Source organism: Pseudorasbora parva, chromosome 16 (genome assembly GCF_024679245.1).
Source record: "Pseudorasbora parva isolate DD20220531a chromosome 16, ASM2467924v1, whole genome shotgun sequence".
Classification (NCBI taxonomy): domain Eukaryota; kingdom Metazoa; phylum Chordata; class Actinopteri; order Cypriniformes; family Gobionidae; genus Pseudorasbora; species Pseudorasbora parva.
Window position 1 is genome coordinate 34,251,035 of NC_090187.1, and position 25,281 is coordinate 34,276,315.

Sequence of the window (25,281 nt, forward strand, 5' to 3'; positions counted from 1 at the left end):
TTACACTTCCTATATAACCATCCTGTGGTATTAGGGACACAATAATGTTATGTTGGAACTTTCCTCTGTCACATGAGCAGCCCATGATAAGCTTATAGCCATAAATGCTAAATACAGTGAAAACGTAATTATGAAATAACTGTTGATATGCTGTGAACAATTTTAATAAGATTAAAAAAAATCTAGTGTGAATGCTAGTGTGTCACATCTCATCGTCTAAGGTCAAATGACAATTAAGTTGCTTTATTATTCAGTTCTTACTTTGTTTCTTTTTGTCTTTCCAAAACAGAATTACTTTCTTCCTTTGATGGAACACGAATGGAAATGTTTATCAAAATGTCTCAGCTTCTCTTTTCCATACAAGGCAAGTGGTGATATACAGCTCTGGAACAAATTAAGAGACCACTTAACATGGATTTATCAATGTTAAGTGGTCTCTGAATTCTTTCCAGAGCTGTATACTGCCATGCTCCATATATAAATAGGATAAACAGTATCATATGTTATTCAGATCTCCAGAAGCCATACAACAAATGTGTGTGAGGAGGTTGCAGTTTAATTTAAGTGAAAAATGCACCTTCCGCTCAACCATTCAAATCTTATTTGGGCATTCAAAACTGAGGACCAATTCCTAAGAACTGCTATCATACACTTTATACTGCGGTAGAACATTTAAAAAAAAGACCACAATTTATATGAAGTACTTTTACAGTACATTTTTGTCTTTTATATAATTTTGTTGTAGTGAAAGGAGAGACCAAGATGGAAAAGACAGAGATGAAGAGGAAGGACAGAGATGTCATGGTAACGAAAAAATGTTGTTTAAAAAATTGAAGAATAACAGGCTGACCGTGAAAAAAGAATCACTGTGAGGCAGTGAGAAAAGAATTGTGAAAAAAGAGAGAGCAGCATAGTCATTCTGCAAAGTTTCTCCTTCGTATGTTTTTGGAATGAATTGAAATTAAATTGTCAGAATTTTAACTTGTTTTAGCAAACTATTAATTAAAAAAAGTTATTTAAAAAAAATTAAATTTTCTCTCAAGTCAGATTTTTTTCTTTATTTTCACTGTCAGCTTTTTATTCTTCAGCTTTGTAAACAAAATTTTTTGTTACCATGACATCGCATGTCTGTCCTTCCTCTTCATCTCTGTCTTTTCCATCCTGGTCTCTTGACTAGTAATTCTTTTTTTTGAGGTCTGAAAAAGCTAAAGTGTTCATCTTTCTGGATACCCGCATACAGTGTCTATTTTGCTGTGCTAGACACTCACTCTCTCTCTCTCTCTTTAAATGTGGGTAAAGAGTGCACTTTAGGAAGACCTCTCTCAGTGCAATGTTAACATGGTCAAGTTCGCTCGTATCTTTGCATACATTTAGATTCATTAGGACGTATGAACCAGACAGCTTTTTATCTTCAAAATCACATACGGTACATTTTTAACACACTCAGAATGCAAATTGCTTCCTGAGCAATTCATCTCTCTAGTCTCATTTCAGAATGCCTATGTACATAATGTTCCTTTCCTGAAATAGAAGACAGGAATGATGTTGTAAACAAGTGTAAGCCAGGGGTTTTTGTGCTTTTCAAACTCTATTAATTTTATTAATTGAAACTATATGTTCAGGGGTGTTAAATTAGATTTCATTTTTCACATAGGCCTATGTTTTTTCATTACAGTAAGCATTTAATCAATCACATTGACATTTGATTGGTAATTTTAAGACTTTATTATACTTGACAACCAAAAGTACCCATCCAATCTAGCTCTCCCACTATAACCCTGTCTCTCATATATTCAGTCAAGTGTTCATTGTACTTGTTCACAATTGTTGCCACCAGGAATGAATATAGGGCTTGAGATGTTAGACCGTCATGCTGACTCAACCCCAAAGCAGCCATTGCCTCTATCCCAATGATTCATCAGACGGTATCTGATGAGCATGTGTTTACACGCGTGACTGCATTTGAGTTTCTACTCGATTAATCTTTACATTTTCTAATAATGCACATGTAATTTAATGTGCGTGTTCATCTACATTTTTCACAACATCTCACAAATGTGTATTAATGTGCATGTCTGTTTGCTGCATTCATGTGCGGAGTATACGCACAGATACTGGGAGAGAGATTGTAAGATGCTCATCAGGCTGAGTGACAAGCGTGTGTGTGTGTCTGTGACACTGGCGGTGTTATTACCGAGGGATCAGAAGTGAAGATTGTTCCGTTTCCCATCAGCAGTTACCAGAGTATCGATCTTTTCTGTCAACACACCACTCCTATACTCTGTTTACTGAGGATACACACCTCATGAGCTGAGTGCGGACTGTATCTGCATGCAACAGGGGCTGTCGAGTGTTTACAGTATTTATACAAACAGTCTCAAACGTTAGATGTACATAATCATGTACTGTATACACACAGAAGAAATACTTACACAAACATATTTCTGTTCCCTGTGATCACACGCCACCTGTGCATTGAACACGCTACACACAATTCACTTCTCCCCAAGGAGGCCTATAATACCTGCATGGTGAAAGCTTTCTGTTAGCGTTTGAATTCATCTGAATCATGACAACCACTATTTTAATCAAATATTTAAACAAACTTTATTAACTAATATTTTAGCTACTGACCTTTGATAATCCAATTAAATCGTACCAGTAAGCAAAAATTATTTTAGATCAAGGGCGTCCAATGTCTAACCTGGAGTGCAGAGTTTAGCTCCAACCCTTGTTAATGAAAAATAAGAAAGCCTAGACCTAGGGTAACGCAAAAGTAATATAACACATTAGTTTCCAAAAAATTAACTAACACAATAGTTACTTTTTTAGGGAGTAAATATTGTAAAGCATTACTTTTAAAAGTGTTGAAACTTTACTACTCTATTTCCCACTTTTAAGAACTTTTCAGAAATAAAACTCAAAATATTTGCTTTAATATAATGAAATGTTGCTTGCAAAACCTTTTATTTGACCAGAATACAGATATTTTGAATGGTCGTCAATGGGAAAAGATGTGTTTTGCTGCCATATGGTGTAGTTAAAGCATCTGCCAGCAGAAGATAACTGGCTCACACTAACCAGAAAACCTTGATCTCTTAGCCCTTACACATATTGCAATCGCAGTATAACTACTACAGTATCACCCTCATAAAAAATGATGCTTACACACATCATAATCATAATTTATCTCTCTATTATACAGTCCAGTTATTTTCCCCCACTTACTCATTGTCACAAAATGATTTTTGATTCATTGGGTTTCCAATGAACACTTATTAATAAATCCACTTACCTCCCGGGGTTTACAGACAAGGCTTAAGCTACTCCCAGACTAAAATGCATGTTTGTGCTGTTTTAAGGATCGTGTTTTACCCCTCCAAATCATTGAATTCAGGTGTTCCAATCACTTCCATGGCCAAAGGTGTATAAAATCAAGAACCTAGACATGCAGATGCTTCTACAAACATTTATGAAAGAATGGGTCGCTCTCAGGAGCTCAGTCAAATCAAGCATGGTACTGTGATAGGTTGCCACCTGTGCAGTTCCATTCGTGACCACTAAATATTCCACAGTCAACTGTGATATTATAACAAAGTGGAAGTAATTGGGAACAACAGAAACTCACCAACGAAGTGGCAGGCCACGTAAAATCAGAGAGCAGGGTCAACACATGCTGAGGCGCACAGTGCGTTTCTGGCCCCTTAGTTCCAGTGAAACAAACTCTTAACACGTCAACATACCAAGACATTTTGGACAATTTCATGCTCCCAACTTTGTGGGAACAGTTTTGGGATGGCCCCTTCCTGTTCCAACATGACTGCACACCAGTGCACACAGCAAGGTCCATAAAGACATTGATAAGTGAGTTTGGTGTGGAGGAACTTGACTGGCTGGCACAGTCCTGACCTCAATCTTAAAGAACACCTTTGGGATGAATAAGAGCGGAGACTGCGAGCCAGCCCAAACTCCGTGCCTGACCTCACAAATGTGCTTCTAGGAAAATGGTCCAAAATACCCATAAACACACTCCTAAACCTTGTGGAAAGCCTTCCCAGAAGAGTTAAAGCTCTTATAGCTCCAAAGGGTGGACCAACTCCATATTAAACCCTACGGATTAAGAATAGGATGTCATTAAAGTTAATGTGCATGTAAAGGCAGACGTCCAAAAACTTTTGGCAATATACTGTATGGCAGTGCCTTTGTTTTGTATCAAGATACACATTAGTAATGTTTTTCTCTAAGGTACGTTTCTAAAAGCTTCTTTAAAGATGGGGTAAGTGTTATTCAAAACCGCTTTAGAAAAAGGACACGGGCCGAGTGGAATAACAAACTTGTAGCCAATCAGCAGGTAAGGGGCGTGTCTACTATTGATGGTGAGAAGAGATTTGCTCTCGCTCTGTGCACGTCATTATTCAAAACACACGAGTCGCACATGACGGACATTAGCCGAGAACTAGCCCAATATATGCTGCTCGACTATGCTTGTGTGTGATGTTTGCTTGTTAGTCCATTTGCAATCGCATTGTGGCTCACTTCAGCGATGATAAAGACCCGTTCATTTCCACATCATATGGAGCGTCTAAATCTCCTCACCGTGTGCTTCAAGCATCAGCTCACACATTGTCTCCGACAAGCAAGATACTATACTCCTAATATATGTTTGCTTACTCTTTTCATGATCTATATAACCCTTATCCAGTCATAATTGTAATATGTCGTTAGCTGGACTGTCGCTATAGAGTTGTTCATGAGAACGGTTTGATCGCTATCTCTAATCTTGTCATAATTGTAATCTGTCGTTAGTTGGACTGTCGGCTCATGCTATAGAGTTGTTCATGAGAACAGTTTGTGATTTTGTGATCGCTATGACTCTAATCTTGTCATAATTGTAATATGTCGTTAGCTGGACTGTGTGCTTGTGTACTATCGAGTTGTTCATGAGAACGTTTTGTGTGTGTTTTTGTGATTGCTGTAACTCTAATCTTGTCATAATTGTAATATGTTCGTTAGCTGGACTGTCTTGCTCGTGTACTATCGAGTTGTTCACAAGAACGGTTTGTGTTTTTCTCATAGAAGGGATGACTTTTTCATTGAATATTCGACCTGGATTAGATACACAGAGATTCTGCCATAGCTGTTGATGCCTCTGGGTTTACGTATATGTTGGGCGGAGCTATCAAAATAGGGCGAGACCCTTTTGGGGGTAGGGGCGTGTTTGTTTTGGTGATTTGAAATACCAACAACGGTTACCAGATAGCACTTACCCCACCTTTAAGTGTTCTAATTGAACTAAGGCCTAAACCTGGCTTAATATAAGCCTTGTATGTTAAACCGGGCCTTAAACACTTAAAATAATGCACTTAAAACTGAAATTAGATTTTATTTTTGTAGAAAATGAGAGTAGTGCTTTCCCATTTACATGCAAAATTTGTTGCAATGACGAAAGAATATATTATGTCTTATGTTGTTATAATATGCGGCCTCATGAATAGTAGTGATAACCTTGGGTGAGAGTTTTGTGCAGAAATGTAATACTTATCGATTAGTGTTTAGAACAAACCTTTTACTTAATGGTATTAATAATTAAACCACCTCAAAGCATGACCTGTGCACTCAAGCTCTCTTCTGCTCTCCTTGGTGTCTCATCACGACTCATATAAGTTCTCTTTCTCACCATATCTCTCTCTCTTTACACATATTTTTGCACATGCTTCTGATTCATTTCCTAGTATGAAAACAAGGTGATAGGCCCATTTAGTGGTGTGAGCTTCTGTGAAAGTATATTATGTAGATCAAATGTGCTCTCATAGTCAATTCCTCTTCTATATCTTAAATATTTTCTTATGTTTTTATATTCTATTCTAGGCATATATCTACTAATGGCTTCAGTGCCTCTGCAGACACTACATCAGATGTCTGTATTTGCTGTGGTCTGCTAGCTCATATTCAACATCTCAAAAATGTGACAAATAGCTACATTTACAGTCACAGTAGAAAGCTAATATAACAGGAAACTCCTGGTTATTTAAAATATACTCTGGTAGAACATTTATTTTTTTATGATACCTTGAGCCTTATTTGCAAAGGTTCTTATTTGCTATTGATTTGATTATATGCATAACAGGCATAATTATTCAGATTAAAAATAAAGTTAATTGACTTTATGTAAATGGAATCACATCCTTTGTGTGTTTTATATGACTGGGAAAAAAATATGCCTTCATAATTGTATTCCAAAAGGCAAATACTGTTTTAAAAAAGGTTTATTTCTGAAACTGCTTATTTTTAACGCTGTTAAAGAGGGTGGTAGGTATATTATAAAATACAAAACTTAAAAAAAAATACATTGATAGATAGATAGATAGATAGATAGATAGATAGATAGATAGATAGATAGATAGATAGATAGATAGATAGATAGATAGATAGATAGATAGATAGATAGATCGATCTCAGATATGACAATGAGTGTCTATGCAGCTGATTCTCAAGTAGCACCATAACAGAAGTAAATACTCCTCTTATTACATGACTTGCTCTTTGGACATAATGTCACTCTCTTCTACTTTTCTCTACCAGTCCTGAACTCTCCCTCTCAGGAGCATCCTCTCTCTCCCACTTTGGTTTCCTTCTCCCCTATCCTCCATCTGCCTCCTATCAGGCTGTCTCTCTTTATTACAGACCGCCTGCGTCTCTCACCTTGTCCCCTGAAAACCCCGCCTCGCGAATTAGACCCAGAGAGAGACGGAGTGAGTGAACAACCGAACCGATAGAGGACCGAGAGAGCAGCCAAAACCAGTGAAAGTGATGACAGGTTATTTTTCACCAGCCCTCCCTAGGCAGTGCAATGCTGTTTTCTCTTCTCCTCTGACACATGGAAGATTTAATCTAGCCATCTCTGGGCGGCCCTTCCGCTCCTGTAACCAAATGAAAGCCATGATTACACGCGTTACAGGCGGAGGGGGGTCTGGAGGCCTCGTCGGCAAAAAAAGGCCAGGGCAGCAGATTCGCCGGGCTCGGCAGGGTGATTCAGAGTGCTCGCGTGGGTGCACATGTGCGGACGTGTCTGCGTGTAAAGCATCGTCTTTATTGTTATGGAGGTTTATTGTTTGTGTGCCAGGTGGGAGACATCTTGAACCATAAAAGTGAATCGCACACCGAGGAGGACTCACACGCTGCTGCTTTAAATGATTATTCTAATGACCTCCCTCCTCATCTAAATCCTCCTATCCTATTCTGAATGAGATCCACTTTGACTAATATTACATGCAGCAGGGCACACGCACAGCCTTCTATTTTTATATGCAATGTCATATGAGTCATAACAAGTTTATGATGCTGTACGCACGAAATTATACCTTGTGGAGACTCTGTGGCCTTCTGTGTAATTGCTGTGACAAGATATGACACATCAAGAGAGGGCTCAACTTTTTTCATTAATTTAATTGGTTCATAGTTAAACATTTGCTGAAGAGCCAAGTGATTCCGTGATTTCTGCAGTTTTGCCTTCAAGGAGTCTACTGACTGTCTCTTTAAGAGTCAAGTGAGTCCTATATCACTGCATGCAATATTTATTCTATTGCTCTGCAAGTCCTTAATGGTTATTTTCCCAGCCAGCTGAGTGCACCATAACTCCAGCGCAAAGCAGAAGGGAACATGGAAATCAGAGGGATGTTTTATGTTTAGATAAGACTGTCTAATCGGAGAAAGAATCTCGGGTAAAAGCCTCTCATACTCTCGTGAGTGTTATGTTTTACAAACTCTGATTAAGACTTACTTTTAGATTTTTACTGAAAATGCACAATTTGAATAATTTAACCTTATTGTCACTAGCTTTGAGAGCAAAGCATTCACTATTTAAAGTGCTCAGTGTATTATTGTCTCCTCATTAACTTTATTAGCCCTCATCCTTCTCTCGGGTCATTTTGACCCGATACTCATTTGAATTGTTTAATTATTATTATTGAGTGTTCTTCGGAGTGGTTCAAGACCCTAGGGCTTTTGTTGCACTTGAACCACAAATACACACACAAAAAAAATCACTGGATTTGAGGACTTTTGGGGTTAAAATTTTAAAAAAGTAACTTCCTTCCAATTTGACCCCCATAGGAATAAATGGAATGTGAGGAATGCTTTAATACTCATAGAAAAACCTAAAAATGCCCACATTTTCAAAATAAGTGCTGAAACATTACCAGAAAATTGTTTTTGGAATGTCTACTCATGTTTCTGAATGCATACGGAAGATAAATCTTTTGGACTCAACAGAACAGCTTGTTTGCTCCATATAGTGCTATAGTGACAAGAGTCATGAAATATCATGTTCTATTATTTTTTCCCACAAGAGGTCAGAAAAGACACCCAATCTAAGATATTTTGAGCTGAATTAAAAGGGTTATGCATGAAATTGAAAAGAAAGAATGTGAATAATGTGCTTAAAGCAGCACTTGGCAACTTTTGCTTTTGGGGTCCCCCTACAGTTGGGAAAAAATAATGTCCTCAACTACTGTCGTAAGCTCTGTCATCCTACAACAGGGGATGCCATCGCTCGTGCATTTGTTGACATGACAGCCCTGTGCATGAACTAGTGATAACCCGTGGACCCCGTATTTCTATTTAATGGACGCGGGTGCGGGGCGGGTTGTAAAAATATATACAGTGGTGCGGGGCGGGCCAAATAACTTCATAAAAGCGTCCCCGCGGGTTGGTGCAGCACTAACAGTTCCCCTGAACACTGCAGGAGGAGTTCACATGCAGGTGTTCTTCTGGCGTCGTGTGTGAAATGTCGTCATCCCAGGTACAGTCAGTGGCATATGTTTCAGCATGTCATATGAATATAATTTCATGGCTTTTATTTTTTTCAAACGCCAAATAATCACGATGCTCACGTTTACAAGCCAGCGTCATTATAGTATTATATGTGCTGCTTCGGACATGATTATATTATCCGACGAACAAAGTTGGGCTTGCACGTCCGAATTTAAGGAAGTGTGGGTGTTGGAAGTGACGTATATGCCATAAAGCAGTCGAATTTTGTAGTTCTTTTTGTTCTCGGGTTACTACCCCAAACCCGAAGTTTAAAAATATGATTAAAAAAGATACAGACCCCATCAAGCTTTGGCAGACGTGTCATTCAACCTATTGTAAGTCGATGTATCATCACAAGAGTCTTGAAAATATATTATGAAGGTTGAAAAGTTACCTAGTGCTGCTTTAAATTATTATTAATTTATTATTTATTGATAAAATCTAGTAATTATTAAAATAAAAATAAAAAATCTAAATAAAACGATATAAGCTTTCTGGAGGAAAAAGGGTGAGGGTATACAGAAGTGAAGAATATCTTATTCTCTCTGTCCATAAGTCCTATAAACATTACGAGTTTGTCTTGACAAACTTCGCTTTGCTTTTCTGTATATGCATTGAATTTAAATAATTGTAATTGTTTATCCTTAAATTCAAAACCGAATTGCAATACTGCATCTTGTTTGCTACCTCACTTCGAAATCAAATTGGAATTTTAAATACATTCTGAATGGTAAACAACCCTACTGCATACACACCTTTCCTCTGCTGACACAGAATAAATAGTTTAAAGCAGTGACACCGATGTTCACCTTGTCCTTTTATGTCCCTGCTGGGATGGACTCAAGCCAAACTCTTTTAAAATCATATTATTGAATCGCCTACAGGACAGAAACTGTATTTCTGAGGAGCCACCAACAGGCCGCCAATGACAGACTAATGTGATTTGTCAAATTGCATTTACAACGCTTTACATTCTTGATTGGATTACCACCAGCAAAAAATGGGCTTCAGCTCTCTCCTAATCAAGTTAATCATCACTTTCACCTCAAAATGTGTAAAATGAAAAGGGAACGAGGTTCATTAAATATACAGTGCACCAACCTCAAGTTTTAATATGATTAGTATCAATCTTTCATTTTGGAAAAGGAAACACGCTTGCAGCAATATCAGTTATGCCTCCCAATCCTGTTTGGAATCGAAAACAGTTTAGCTCGGAGGATTATTTGCAGTCAATTGAGTCTGTGTTTAGTTACCAAACTGCAAAGATGAGGCGCCTCTGTGAGAAGCTTGCTTTTTAGTTCTCCATAAACAAACAATAACTAAGGAATGCTTGGAGTTATGGAGGCTCCCAGGGAAAATGTGTCATTTACAAGGTGATAAATATTTTAGTGTGCTAATTACTTTGGTTGTTAACTTCTCCTTTTGAGAACTGAAGTGTTTGCATGCTAATTGTTCTTTAATGACTGCGTTCCGGATAGTCTTACTCAGCTGGGAGGGCTCTATACTTACCTTGATTTTCTTTCTTTCTTTTTTTTTCATCTTTTGGACAGACATGCATTTTGTTATCATGTAAAGGTGTTTTCCTGCACTAGCAGCCAGGCATTGAGAGCCAGCTGGCACCAGCACACACATCGTCACGCCTAGCATGTCACTGACACACCTCTCTTTCTCTCTCTCTCTTTATTTCTTTATTTACACCATTCTTGCTTCATGATGCCGGGAGATGGAAGCACCATAGGCAACAGAATGATGCAACAAGACCTGCGGGATGCGGAGTGTGACAGGACATTCCTCACAGGGAAGCTGTCACAAGACAACATCTGTCCTGACGCTCCACTAACCTGGCAATCATTGTTCATCTACAGCATCAGGCGACTGTCATCTATCTATCTATCTATCTATCTATCTATCTATCTATCTATCTATCTATCTATCTATCTATCTATCTATCTATCTATCTATCTATCTATCTATCTATCTATCTATCTATCTATCTATCTATCTATCTATCTATCTCTATCTATCTATCTCTATCTATCTATCTATCTATCTGTATCCGTCTATCTGTCTGTCTCTGTCTGGTTATGAGTGTACTCATTAGCTAAGTACATATATTTTCTCTAAATGTGTTTTTGATTGTTTGAATAGTTTTAATCTCATCTAAAGACATTTGATTCTCAGCTGAAACAAAAAAGATAAACAGAATAATCTAACATAAGATTGAGAAAATAATCTCAGAATAGGCCAGAACAGAATCTCAGTGACTGTATGATTTTGAGATATGTTTTCACACTGAGGACAATAGAGGGACTCAAACACAACTTTTAAAATAAGGTTTAAACATTCACTGATGCTACACAGAAGGAAACACGATGCAACTTTCTGAATTTGAATATCAAGGTAAATTGTACCTTAACTTATTTACACTGTTAAAGAGTTGGACATAGGAGTATTTCTGTGCCAAATACACTCCTTCAGGATTAAAATACATTTCTGAAAGTTTTTTTGTTTTGTTTTGAGTATGGCTCTGTATTACATCATAAAGGGTGGACGAGTAAGAGCAAGAGGGCGCCGCTCAGCTTTGTTTGGGTTACGGAAGCCGTCGGCAGCGCTGTCATTTTGTTTTTAGACCACGAAATCAACAATGTCACTAAAGAAGTGTGTTTTTGGTTGTTAGGGAAATATAATCTTGTTCAGTTTCCCAAAAAACAAGGATTAAGGAATAAGTGTTTTGCAAGTATGTTTGTTTCGTTCCCGGTCATGAGTCGAATCCGCAGACTGTTTTGTTGGCATTTGGAGCGTAAGTGCATACAATAACAACAATGCGAACGTATAGTGAACCGAAAGTTATCCAGGGATAATGCCATGATGCTTGTTTGTGTGTGTGTGTGTTGTGGTGTGCTCCTGGCTAAATACTCTACAAGTACTCAAGATTAACATGAGACTAGATGAAACTGTTATGTACCCTTTCAAGTGTCTTCCGGGAAACATACAAGTATATTCTGTTGCTTCCAAAGGGCAGTACTTGAAACATTTTTTTTTTTTTTTAACTATTTGAAATCTTCATCCTGTTCAAAAGTGTTCACCCCCTACTCTTAATGCATCATGTTTCCTTCTATAGCACCATGTTTCAGCCTTTTGTTTTAATATTGTGTTTGAGTCTCTCACATTGTCCTCCCTGCTGGAGAGGGTTCAATTTTGCAAAAGATTTTGGAAAACTGAAAAATTTGCTGCATCTGAAGGTCTTTTCTCATGAACGTTGGCCAGTTTAACTTCTCAGAATAAACAAGGGACTTATGAACAATCATCACAAAACAAAAACAAAAATGTTGTGGATCATGCAGGTAACGATATTAAGAATCAATACACTTTTGAACAGGGTCATTTTTATAAATTCAGCTATTTTAGTCTTTTGGACTATAAACATTTTTTATATAAAATATCTAATTCAGGACAGTAAAAAAAATAACATGCATTTTGTATGATTAATATTTTGTTAAAATGATACAAATTTTCTGCAAGGGGTGTGTTAACTTTTGAGCATGGCTATATATATCCATCCATCCATCCATCCATCCATCCGTGTGTTACGTGCATGTGCTTAGTTTTGATCAATCAAATCATAATTTGATTTCATCTAGTGTTTTCAGAGTTTTGGTATGATTTTCTGAATCAGCAATTACATTCAAAGTGGTCACAAGTGTGTAATGAATGTATAATTGCATGTTTTAATTTCCATCACTATTAAGGCACTTAAGCCAGCAAATACACTTCACCTTTCAATTTTTGTGGGTTTTTCTTTGTTTTTGTATTTTTAAATAGTGAGCCACTGCAGTCTTGTGGGTGGCTGAACTTACTAAAGCTGTGACTGCAGCTCTTCTTTTGAACATTTCTTTTGATAAAGTGAATAGGTGACTTGCTGACTCCAGACCAGCATGCTGTCTGCTCCTGTTGAGATATAGCGGTAAAATACAGGTGCTGAGATACTGTTTATTCTCTTTGCTTTCACCATAACAGCAGGCGTCCATTGGTGTACACACAAAATATCTGCGACTCAATTATAATGTCCAATTTAATGAACTCTTCAGCTCAACTCACGTATTCTCCTACATGCTTTGTTATCGCTGTTTCTTTCAAATGTCAAGCTCGTCCTCTGTTGTTTAGCTCGCCATGTCTCTTTTTCTGCTAAAACCTGCTGCTCAGTGATCTCATTTATTAAATGTCATGTAAGAACTGCGCTGGCGCAGAATGAGTGCTGTCAGAAAAATGAGAGTCGCGCGGGCCTCAGCCGCCACATCCCATCAGCATGTTCAAACTCTGAGCTATATGTTTTGAGCAAAAGCATATGCTTCCTAAGTTTCGTGGCGTCAATATCACAGGCAGACTTTCCCGTACGTGTAGCTAGCCTATTCGCGATGCGCCATAGGTTTCCTAAAAAAACTGTGGTAAAGATTATATTACAGATCATGTCAGTACAGTCAACTGGAATGGTATTGATTTTGACATAGAATAAAATATTTAGTACAGTTCTATCACACTTTTATATTTTATATTTTTCAAAATTCCGTCAAAAAAAAAAAAAAAAAAAAAAAAACACGTCGTAAAAATTATCAAAACTTTTCATGAACCACACCTAAAACACATACAGGCCTATACAGTAAAACACCACCAGACAACTGGATTGCTACTGAAAAATAAATCAATACACAACCCATTACATTTTACCTGCATGTTGGCTAACTAATTACAAAAATAGCTCTATATATAAAAAAATAAAATAAAAAATAAAATACGACGGGACTTTTTTCTTACAGGTGAAAAAAAAACTATTTAACAGGGGAAACTATTCTTTCAGCATCGTCTTTTTAACTATTAAACGTTAAAAAAAAGTTAGGCTACTAGATTTTTTTTTCTTACAGACAAGCAACAATAGTTTTAGACTGTAAACGTATAGGCTATCTTATGTAATTTCTTGTAGAATTGAAATAAAATGTCGATGCAAACGATATGGTAATTCAGGCTAATTTTACGTTCAAAACCGGTTTTTGTCCATTAAATCTAACCTGCTATATTTCATGAGGTAACTGGTAGTTACCCGATTAACTCGTAGCCTATTTGCTGTAGCATTTCTAAATTCTTTTTCTATTAGAATGACTTTTTAACAACAATAGTCCTCCTTGCTTAAAGTTGGCTTCTCCATTTGTTGAAGAATGTGTAGCTAAGCGTCTGCTCTCGTAAAGTGTCCTTTTCTCAGCAAAAGGAGTCCGTTAGTGAGCAAAAACAACTTTGTGAACTTCTTCCACCCGGCGTTCCTGAAGACAACCTCTGCCGTGTTTCCGCGCGCTCGCAATCCATTCATCTCGTGTAACATTTTAACATGGCATGGAAGAACAAACTGCGTCCTTGTGTCCGGTAAAACGATGACAAAATAGCGCGCCCCCATTTTCCGAGCATCGGGGTGTCATCCCCTTCTGTCTGCTGAGTAGGGTCCACCTGTAAGATACTTCTTTTGAGGGGTGGGACCCCATCGGTGCTGTCACCAGAGGAGGCGGTCCGTGCACTTGCTCGGAAAAGGATTGGAAAAGTAAAAACCGTCTTCTGCGCTGATTGGGGGCCCGGAGGGGAGCGTGAGAAGGGCGGGAGGATTGCGCTCACGAGCCTTTGTGTTTCACTTCTAATATCGCACATATCAATAATTGAGCGCGCGAGCAGACGGACCCCACGCGCTATGTATTCTCCTGCGCGCGAGCTCGGTAAGGGCCTTGATCCGCTTTCAGTCGGTTCTTCCACTACGGACTGAGAGGGGAACGAGGGGGGAAACGGTTATAGTCTTGTCTTGAACTGTTTGGAGGGACTTCGTTTTACAGTGAGGACAGGTTTGGAGTGATTTTGGTTTGGGATTTGAGCGGGCTGTGTCTTTGCGGGAAGACTGCTGTTAGGTGCGGAGTGAAGTTGGCATGATGTTGACGTTGGTGCTAGGCGCAGTGTGGTTAGTGTGCCACGCATACGCACAGAACGAGACAGAACCCATCGTACTGGAGGGGAAATGCTTGGTCGTGTGCGACTCAAATCCCACCTCGGACCCCACTGGGACGGCTCTTGGGATATCGGTGCGTTCTGGAAGCGCCAAAGTGGCTTTTTCCGTGGTGAGGAACACGAACCACGAGCCGTCGGAGATGAGCAATCGGACAATGGTGATCTATTTCGACCAGGTAAATTTTCTCTATGGAAATGGCCACTTCTTTTTTTATGTTACTTTTTACGCGATAGCTGGTTGTGAATTTCGGGATGATTTTTTGTCTCGCGGTTACAAATAGAAACTAGGTTAAAAAAAATCAACGAAATACAAATATCACAGCAATAAAACCTTTAAATGATAGGCTGTGTAATCTGGGGAGATGTCACATTTCCTTCCACTTCAAAGGTCAAATATAGGCTAATGGCGTTTCAATTATATCTAAAAGCCGTGAACTTCTTTTTCGTGTGAGGAAACTATCCTCCATCTGCTCTTGTATATGAATGACGAACTGATTTAAGCGCTTTGCCGCTCTTTACCAGCCAGTGTCCATAGTAAAACTTAAAGAGGCACAACTGACTAACAAGGGCGATATTTAAGCGATATTACGTATTTCTGCATGTTTAACTTCTGATCTCTGCATCATCCTTCAGGTACTTGTGAACGTTGGTAAAAGTTTCGATGAGGAAAGGAGCAATTTCTTCGCCCCGCGCAAAGGGATATACAGTTTTAATTTCCACGTAGTGAAAGTGTATAATCGTCAAACGATCCAGGTAAGTGCTCATCATACCTTAATTCTCTCCATTTTCTGAAGTGCTCTGTGGTGCGCGTGGGACAGTAAAGTGTGCGTTTGAAAAAATGTGAAATTTTCAGTTGTCTAGGGAGGAATGCTTTCTTTTATTCACTCAATTAGCACGAGATTAACAATCAGCCCAAAATTTGGCGCGTAATCAAGTCTGGCGCGTGTTCAGGACCATGGACAGGGGACGCGCGTGCCAGATTCGCCTCCTGTCTGCACAATCATTATATATATATATATATATATATATATATATATATATATATATATATATATATATATATATATATATATATATATATATATATATATGTGTGTGTGTGTGTGCGTGCGTGCGTGCGCGCATGTTGTTTTGGTTAATTAAAGCGCAGAATCATTGCACTATCGTGTCTCTCAGAGGATTCACAATTACATCCCGTTATTCCGCTCTGATCGGCGACTAAATTAGAAATAAGTCAAATTACACATTTCCCTATTCATCTCTGAAATGCACTGAAACATTGACTAAATGAAGACAATAAGTTGGAGCTGTGTATAGGACACACACACACACACACACACGCATATCAAAACCAACGCTCTCTAATCCAACTATGTAATTAGGACAAAAATACACGAGAAAACACGTGACATGTATATAGTCTTGCTTTTTGAAGGCCTATTTCAGAGCTCACTTGAATTTCAAGAATTATTGATTCTTATACATTTATTTATACTTTCTTTATCAGATGTAGTGTTTTTGCACAAAATCACGTGAGCGGATTGTAAAAGCTTATAGGTTGTGCTGGGCATTAAGTGCGAAAGGCCAGGCATTCGAGGGCAGGACAGTGTTTTTCCCCCAACATATTGCTTTACAATAGATATTGTCCTAATAATGCTTAGTTAATAACTAGTTAATGGGTCTAGCACTAACACAACCCATATTTGTCACCTTTTAAACACATTAACTTATAAATCTCTATAAGTGATTTAATGCTGGTATTAGTAGATCATAATTAGTGCCATTTTTTTTAATGAGTCGTGCTCTAATTCGTACGTATGTTTGTCTAGATAAACAAATGATGTGTGAAATGCTTTCTTTAGCTGAATAAATATTTCCTTTGTTCTTTTATATATACACTTCACCCTTCAAAGAAAATATGAATTCCACTCTGTTTATCTGAGAGGGAGAAGCAGGCCTCTATTACCATGCACAACATATAAAAACATACACAAAGGATCCATAAATAATACACACATACAAGTACCTGTATGGTTTCAATGAATTGTTTGGAAGGAGAACTGTATAAATTGGGTGTAAATGTAACTCATCAAATTTGATTGCAGTTTCGTTTAGCTTTTATCATAGATCGTATTCCCACAGTCAGTTTTATATTATGCCACAGAGTACTGTACTTCAATACTCAAAGGACAAGTCCTTATCTTAACACTTGGTATCTGATGAGGAAAAGCTTTTCTCCCCTTTTCTAAATTCTGGTCTGGTTTAGGTGTCAAAATCAAATCACATTCTGCATTTAAAATTCTAGTCAGCTGTTAGTTAATTTTATTATAAAACTCGCAGATATGATTTAGTTAACACTTATTATATTTTGTTAGCATTGGGGATACAAACATACACACTGAGGAGTCGAGCACAATGCGGTGCAAATTGTCAGAGAAAGTTCTTTTCATGCAGAGCTTGACGCAACACTTTTCAAAAGACAAAGCAGCAGACAGCCATGCGTTTGAATATTGATTGCAGATATACCGCTCATATTTCGTGAAGCACCATTCTCTTTAAATCCGCTGATGTGACAGACGTTAATTAAGAAAATGACTCTCTGATCTAAAATAATGACCCTGTGAATAGATATGACAAGGGGGGTGTGGGGGGAGGGCTTTTTGTTGTCGCTCGTGTCCAACCATTATGCATGACTGAGACAGGGAAAGCGGCATGCAAAGGGATTCAGAGGACGAGGGGGTTGTCCTCCATCACTCCACAGCGTCATTTGGACAGGACGCTGGCGGTTCTGCTAAATGCAGCATTCAATAGTGTGTTGAGAGATCCGATCACATTATCTCACATCTCATTTTCGGGTTCTTTCATACAATTTGTATATTCGACATGCATTTGGAGATTGAGGATGGAATTAGAATTACAGGGCCGCAAAGCTTGAGGTTTGTTTTTGGGAAGGTGAAAGTCACACAAAAGTGGATAAAAAAACACACGATGATATTCTCACTCGTCATCCTGTGAACAAATGCGAGTTGGGGGTATGCCGGTGGAGAGTCTTTTGTGGTTTTTATCTCTGTGTAAGAGTGTGTTCTCATTGTGTACCAGTGGTTTTGCATGCTGATAGCCTCTGATTTTGTGTATCTGATGGTCATGCGCAACATTGAAAGGTGCCTTTCCAATAACCACAAACTCATTTTTCATTGCAGTATCAAATGTCATTTTCGCTCTTCTTCTGGCTCCGTCTGAGAATGGTTGGCATAGAAAAATAGACACAAATAAAGCAATGTGCCATTTTCATTTCTTCTGGCAAAGGCCCATAAATGCTTTGATCAGCTTTTATCATTTCGTAGGGAGCTGGCAACTGTATTATCAAGGGGTTTGTCAGCTTGAAAATGAAAGGGAACAAGAGTGTATAGATTATATGTATTATAGTTGGTGTGAAGATTAAAACGGGCACTGATTGATAGTAATAACATTATAGTTTCCCGTCGTCCCGTTGGGGTTTTGTATACAGATTGTATTCAGCTGAGCAATACCTGCTTAGTTTCTTTTCATCCTTTATACACTTTTTAGTTCCATCAAGTAAAATTAGACAGGGAATGAAACAGAAGACAGAGTCAAAGTCAAAGTACCTTGTCAAAGTACCTGCATACTCAAAGTACTTTGAGTATGCAGCAATAGGATGAATAGAGTAATAGAATAGAGAATAGAGTATGCAAAAATAGTATGCTTCTCGCTAATCAAAATGCTTCCTTGTTACAGGTGAGCCTGATGCACAACGGCTGGCCAGTGATCTCCGCCTTCGCCGGGGATCAGGACGTCACACGTGAAGCGGCTAGTAACGGCGTCCTGATTCAAATGGAGAAAGGCGACCGCGCATACCTCAAGCTGGAGCGAGGCAACCTGATGGGCGGCTGGAAGTACTCCACCTTCTCCGGCTTCCTGGTCTTCCCCCTGTAGAGGAGGGGCACGCCACGGAAGGACTATTGCTCTTTAGCTCGCCGGCTTGCGGGAGATAGAAGGGGGCGGATGAGAGATAGAATGATAGCGAGAATGTAAAGAAAACATATAGGAAGTGAAAATTTAGTGTGGCGGGCTCTCAGTCGCACTCACTTTGCTCTGCTGCTTGACTACAGCTCTGGACAGCCAAAACTTTTTTTTTATTATCCTTATGATAATTGAAATAATATGGAAAGCGTACAGAGGATCGTAGCCCTCCCCCCTCCCCCCACCCCTCTTACTCATCCCATCACAATCCACCCTCAAAAGTCTTCAGCTGCTTTAAGGATTGCCCTTCACATCTTTGTATATTCTCTCCATATGTATACATACTGTGAGTTTCAAAATGCCATTGTCATTCCTCTCAGTCCAGTCGCCCCTTCTTTCTCTGGCTTCCTCCAGCTCACTCTTTCTTGTCTCTCTGAGAGGGCGTCTCTGCTCTGTCATGACTGAAGGATCTCTGAATCCCCACAAGAAGACTGCATACTGGATATATACATATATAAATACATAAAAAGTTTCTATATGATTATGATATACTCAATGCCTAAATGAATCTGGTCGACTCTGTATTTCTGTATTTCAGTGTTAATACTTAGTGATTGTGTGTGGATTTTCAGGCTGCTGTCCAACTACCAATGCTTCTTGTTTTTGTTTCGGTCAAAAATGTGGCTAAGATGAAACTATATCAGAAATACTATAAAGAACAAAGTTTTATTATCATTGATTGTAAGATATATGTGAATATTTAGCAGATAAAATCCTCCCTTTTAATCAATTAACCATTGTTTTTTTTTCTTTGATTCAATAAAAATTAAATGGTACTTTTTATTTTTTCTTAATCTGATTCTGTGCTTTGAAATTTTAAGATTGTCGACTCGCCTACAGGTTTAAGAGAGCAACAAACACTAATCATTTCACTAAAATGAAATCTGACAAAGCTCTCTCTCTCTCTGTGTGTGTGTGTGTGTGTGCCACAGAGACACAATGACACACTCTCGGTGTGTCTCATTGTGCTCTCTCATGATGTAGATATGCTTGGCTGGTCTCTCTCTCCCCATCTCTGTCTCTTTCTCTCTCTGCCGGGTGATTGGGGCTTCTCTCTGCTGCACTCAAGGCTCTAATGAGCTCCTGGGGGGAAATTAGCACTTGCATAATAAGCAAACCCCACTGTTTACACAAAAATCATGTTGCGTACATTTTTCCTACTCTTTCTCTTTTTCGGTTTTACTTTACTTTTTTTTTTTGCGTTGTCCTTGAGGTATTTCATACCATGAAAGAGATTTTTAGTCCATGTGATTCTTGCCTTCGTTTGATGACAGTCTTCATAATCCCATATTTATTTTAGTTGTTACATGCACAAGAGCTGTAACCAAACTAAAAATACTCTTAATTGGACAGAAAGGTTGAAATGCAAAATAACAAACTCAAAAATGGAACCAAAGATGAACCCTCACTCTACCCTTCCAACACAGCAACAGAGTGCAGCGTTCTGACAGGCGACGCTCACCTCAGCACATTATACCGCTATCCCGTCACAATAAGAAATAATACGGCGTTTGAGGGCCTTCTCAAGACAACTTGCTGCTTCGGTGCTCACCGTTCTGTGGATATGAACAGGGTGAACAGACAAGTGTTGAACTGTGAAATGTTAACACAGCACCATAAGAGCCGTAGTGTCCCTGCTGGCCTCTGCCCAGACAGTACAGGCCCATTTAAAACCACTCATTAGTGTCTCTGCACACTTATCATTTGTCTGAGAAGAACTATGGAATGAGAGCTAAGGGGCATGTGGGAAGTGAAATGAAAAAGAGAGCTAGAAAAGAAAAACATTTAACTTAGTTTGAGTGGAAATGTTGGCATGTTAATGTTTAAGTGCAATTTTAATTTGTCCAGTTATGATTCAAGATCAGTTTTGTTTTTTCCATTTGTTTGAATGTTACATTATATAAACAATTTATTAACCCTGGCAAAGGCTGACTCATAGTCAGGAAAAAAAAAACATTTTAATGGAAGAGTTTATTGAAACTTTAGACAAGATGCAAAAGAAAATAAAAAAGTGTGTTTTATGTTTTTTAAATGGAACTCACTCAAGGAGAAAAAAACATCAATTTTATTCAGAAACCCCACACTAAGAAAAATGATGCAATTTGTTATGTATATAGCCAGCAGGCTATAACAGACTTACATAACATGCGTGTACTGTAAATATCAGCACACTCTACTATAATTTGTCTTAGTAAGATTATATTTAATTGGTTAGTTCTATCATCAGATCTGTGGTTTTAATTGTCGGGGGAACTAAAATGCTGTTCTAAATCCTGTAGATGTTTATCTTCAAATATTAATTACAATGTAAAAAAATTCTTATGTTTACTCATTCAATCATTAAAGACGTCAGCAATATGACCTGAGAAGTGGACATTTTAGATACCAAAATACCCTTTAAATGCTACTTCTAATTAGTACTTGCTACATTTACTTCTGAGGCCTTCTGAATGAGGGATTATTGGGAACTATCCCACTTGGACTGAAAATGGATAGTTCAACCAAAACATTTTGGTAACACCTTACAATAAGGTTTAGTTAACATAGTTAATGTTAACACAAACTAATGGACTTATATAGTATTTATTTATCTTTGTTAATGTTAATTTCAACATTTACTAATACTTAAACAAAAACAAACTAAACTAGTGTTTACTAAAACAAAACAAACCATGAACAGCTGTATTTTTTTTTATTAACAAACATTAACAAAACCAGTAACAAATGTATTGCTCATGATTAATTCATGTTAGTTAATGCATTAAGTAATCTTAACTAATGAAACCTTATTGTGAAGTGTTACCAAAATTTAAATAAAATTTTGGACTAAACTGCTCAATTCATATGGATTAGTTTCTTACTTTATGAACTTTGTCTAAGCATTAACATTGTGTAGCTGTCTATGGAGATTTAATAATAAAAAAAGGAAAGTCTTACGGGGTTTGGAACAACACAAGGATGAGTAAAATTATTATTATTATTATTATTTAAATTACCCCCTTAAGAGATCAAATATGAAAAACAGTAGGCCTAGGCTTTTCACTATCAGTGCATAAAAATGCTCTTTATCTGAATAAGATAGCCAACATTGCATGCTGAACTTATATTAGGCTACTGACCAACATTTATTAGACTGTTAATCAGCCATAAAAGTCATCAAACGAGAGAGATATAGTCAATAATTTTGATTTATGTCGGCGTGTGAGTGTTGGATTATAGAGTGCGGTGGCATGTCGCGCGAGATTCACGACAAATGTTCCTTACCGTGGCACGTGGCTGGCAGGTGCCTGGCAGGCGCGAGCTTGGTTCGTTGACTGGAATTAGGCGCGTCATCCATCTCTCCTGCTCTGACTAGATTACCGGTGACTTCGGCCTTCGCACACTACGGCGATGCGAGAGCGGCCTATAACGACGAAAAACTGCCATATGGTGTCTCTCCTGCAAGTGAGTTCCTGTTTAAGATTGATTGTGGGGAAGATTGAGGTGGTTACACATACACGAAGAGAGAAAAAAGATGGTGGAGTTTTGTTAAAGTGCATGGGTGGGTGATTGGAAAATGTATTCAAATACACTGCAACACAGCGATGGCATTTACAAAGTTCTACTAAATCAGTCCGATTATTGCTAATGATCAAGAAATGTGTTCATGACATGGTTAAATACCTTCATGTTTTATTTTTTATATATTGACTTGTGTTGCAATACATGGCAATTTTAATTCAAGGAATGTGTTCGTTGTTGTTGTTGTTGTTGTTGTTGTTGTTGTTGGTTTTTTGCAGCTCTCACACACGGTTTCCTATATATTATCTCTTCTTCATTGGGACAGTGCATGTTAATGTACAAACATGGAATACATGCATGTAAGCATGCTGGAATGTAGCCAAGAGCTAATTTCCATCCATAGTCCCACAGGCTAATAGCCTTACAAGCCAGACCCACATCAAGATGTTTGGTCTGGAAACTCACCATAGACAGGGCTCAATCCGAGGGGCGGGATAAACGGTTGTCTTTCAAACTCCCTCTGCACACGATAGGATAGCGGTACCACCAACCAGAGCAACGAAGGTGAAGCAGAGCTTGTTGATAGATTAAACATTCGCCATATCCGGTCACCAAAACTCAGAACACATCTTCCCTTTTTAAGAATGACTTCAGTGCCCTTCTTTGTTCTTTTCTCAGAGAAAAGCTTAACTCCAAGTCTTCCAGAGTCGTGGTCAAAGCTGATTCGAAAGACCGCCATTCACCAGTTTCTGTGTTTCCTAGAAGCACACAAACGCAACTCGGCCATCGTCATTATAGCCCCGCCAACCGACTCTATACACGATGTGATTGGCCCGGCAAGAGTTAGGCGAATACAGCTCAGAAGGGTATTGACAGTTGCTAGACGACACTCGCGGGCAGATTAAATTTGCTGCCGCTAGGGTGCGTCTAGACTTCTAGGTTAACAGGCTAAATCTTTGTGGGGACTTTGCGGGAACTTTTTTATAGCCTACTGTACAAACTATATATTATATCCCCGTACACCAACCCTACCCATCACACAAAACCTGTAAAAAAACAAAAACAACTGTGATTTTTCTTTTGTTTTTAAAGCATGTTTCCCCATGGGGCCTCAGTTTAGGTTCCCACAGTGACAAGAGTAACTACGAGTCTGTTCAGTTTGAAATCCCCGCCGGGATAGAAAAACAGGCATACCGGTATGTCAAAGTGCATGACGATATGGTCAAAGCTTAAAATACGTAATTCTCATGTTTTGGGCACTTGGATCAAGTACCTTTCCCGCAGCTGCTCACTCTGTTTCTACTCTACTGTTTTTTTAACTAGAATTTTGTCCAAAAAAACGCATTATTCAGTGCTGTCATTTGGCGACTGGTGGAAGCTTTACCTACAGAGAGAGAGCAGACCCAACTAATCGATAATGAGAATCGTTGTAAGTGATTTTCATTAATATCGATTTTATCGACCAGTTATTTCAACCCATAATTGTGACTTTATAACTGGAGTTGGAACTCTTTTTTTATTTTTTATAATTTACTTTTTATTTCTTATTCTAAAGTTTTATTTAAATTGTTCTTCTCACTATGAATGCTCACTAAAATTACATACAAAAATTGCATACAAAAGTAGAAAAAGTTATTTAAAAAAAAAGTATACATATCTATAGTGTGATGGAATCATGGAACCACAGATATTCCAGATATTGTACTATTCTTATGCTAAATGAGCATGCATTCTATTTGAATAATTGCAGTTAGGTTAGGTACTAACCTAACACATTGTGGCATGTATCATCATTTTTGTACTTTTGTTCATATAACTAATATATAATTCATATAGCTCACAGGTGAAGGCTATAGAGGAGTAGAGTGTAATCTGTATCCTTCTCTGTCAGACACAAAATTATTTTTCATTGGCTCTTGGCAAAGGACAACGTCTTCGGTCCCAATGTTTGTAAATCGTGCCAATTTCAGTATTTAGTTTCTAAAACCATGCCCAGTGACGAGCAATTAGAGGACAGCTCAGTGGTAGTTATTTCTTTAAATGCTATGGCAAAAAGAGAGGTGAGAGAGAGCAGCAATTAAAAGGAAAAGCATTGAGATACTGCAGATTGAATTTTAATTGCCAAATGAGGAACCATGTTTGTTTACTTTAACTGATGTTTGCTTTAACTGTGATGCTCCAACAGGAGTGGAGTAATTATAACGGCCTCTGAAATTAAATGAACCGCCTGCTGAATTTGATTTGTGCTTTAGGAGCGAGTGACAGAGATGTTGACATCATTTTATCTGCTTTATCGAGGTTATGCGCTCACGTCACACCAACGCTCATAATTGCGCAGCATCATCAACATCTGCTGCAGGTGGCTCGGTTTATAAGCACTTGACGCTGTGCAGGTTCTTTTGCTTCTAATTTTATGCTACTGTGCTATTTATTTGTCCAGAGAAGTGGTGTTTGAATATTTCAGACCAATAATCGTGCCAGTAACAGATAGCGACTATAGAAATGTATCTTGTGTTGTTTGTAAATCTTCCTCATGAATATTAGAAGAAAAAAAACAATTTAAAAGAGACATTTTGCCTTAGTGTTCTCTTGTGAGCTAAATCGCCTTTTAGTTTAATCTCAACATCTTGACATTTGTCAGGTTAAGTATTCCATTATTTTCTTTTGTTCTTTATTTCACTTGTGTGGAAGATTGAAAATGTTTGCTTGTTGATGAGTCTATAGGCACTGATTATGTTTCTGAAAAACCGCACATCGCCAACCAAACAAAAACATCTTCCTTCACATATTATTTCCACAAGAGTTGTCGTGAGTTGTCAAGTTTACTTTGTCAGTTACTTGATGCAGTTTATTGTTGTGCCAAAAAACAGAAAGCAAAAGCTTTTGTGTTAT

General features: G+C 38.1%; 1 protein-coding gene and 1 long non-coding RNA gene across 3 annotated transcripts in view; both read left to right on the plus strand.

Annotated features, from left to right (window-relative positions):
- The first annotated feature begins 14,435 nt into the window (after window positions 1-14,435).
- On the plus strand, window positions 14,436-19,669 carry cbln1 (cerebellin 1 precursor). The gene is made up of 3 exons (XM_067420445.1): window positions 14,436-15,023; window positions 15,481-15,600; window positions 18,604-19,669. The coding sequence occupies exons 1-3, from the start codon at window positions 14,769-14,771 to the stop codon at window positions 18,799-18,801; spliced, it is 573 nt and encodes a 190-aa protein (XP_067276546.1). The 5' UTR covers window positions 14,436-14,768; the 3' UTR covers window positions 18,802-19,669.
- Window positions 19,670-22,160: 2,491 nt separating this feature from the next.
- Window positions 22,161-25,281, plus strand: part of LOC137043488 (uncharacterized) — a 160,005-nt gene continuing 156,884 nt past the window's right edge. For both annotated transcript variants that reach the window (XR_010898493.1, XR_010898494.1), the window contains exon 1: window positions 22,161-22,332. This is a non-coding gene — a long non-coding RNA (uncharacterized lncRNA). The remainder of the gene's footprint in view (window positions 22,333-25,281) is intronic.

What these genes read in the sequence shown, in the direction of transcription:
- cbln1 (XM_067420445.1), top strand. Translation starts at nt 14,769, where the DNA reads ATGATGTTGACGTTGGTGCTAGGCGCAGTGTGGTTAGTGTGCCACGCA. An exon ending in TGGTGATCTATTTCGACCAG is followed by an intron (nt 15,024 to 15,480) that starts GTAAATTTTCTC and finishes ATCATCCTTCAG; the next exon opens with GTACTTGTGAACGTTGGTAA. An exon ending in ATAATCGTCAAACGATCCAG is followed by an intron (nt 15,601 to 18,603) that starts GTAAGTGCTCAT and finishes TCCTTGTTACAG; the next exon opens with GTGAGCCTGATGCACAACGG.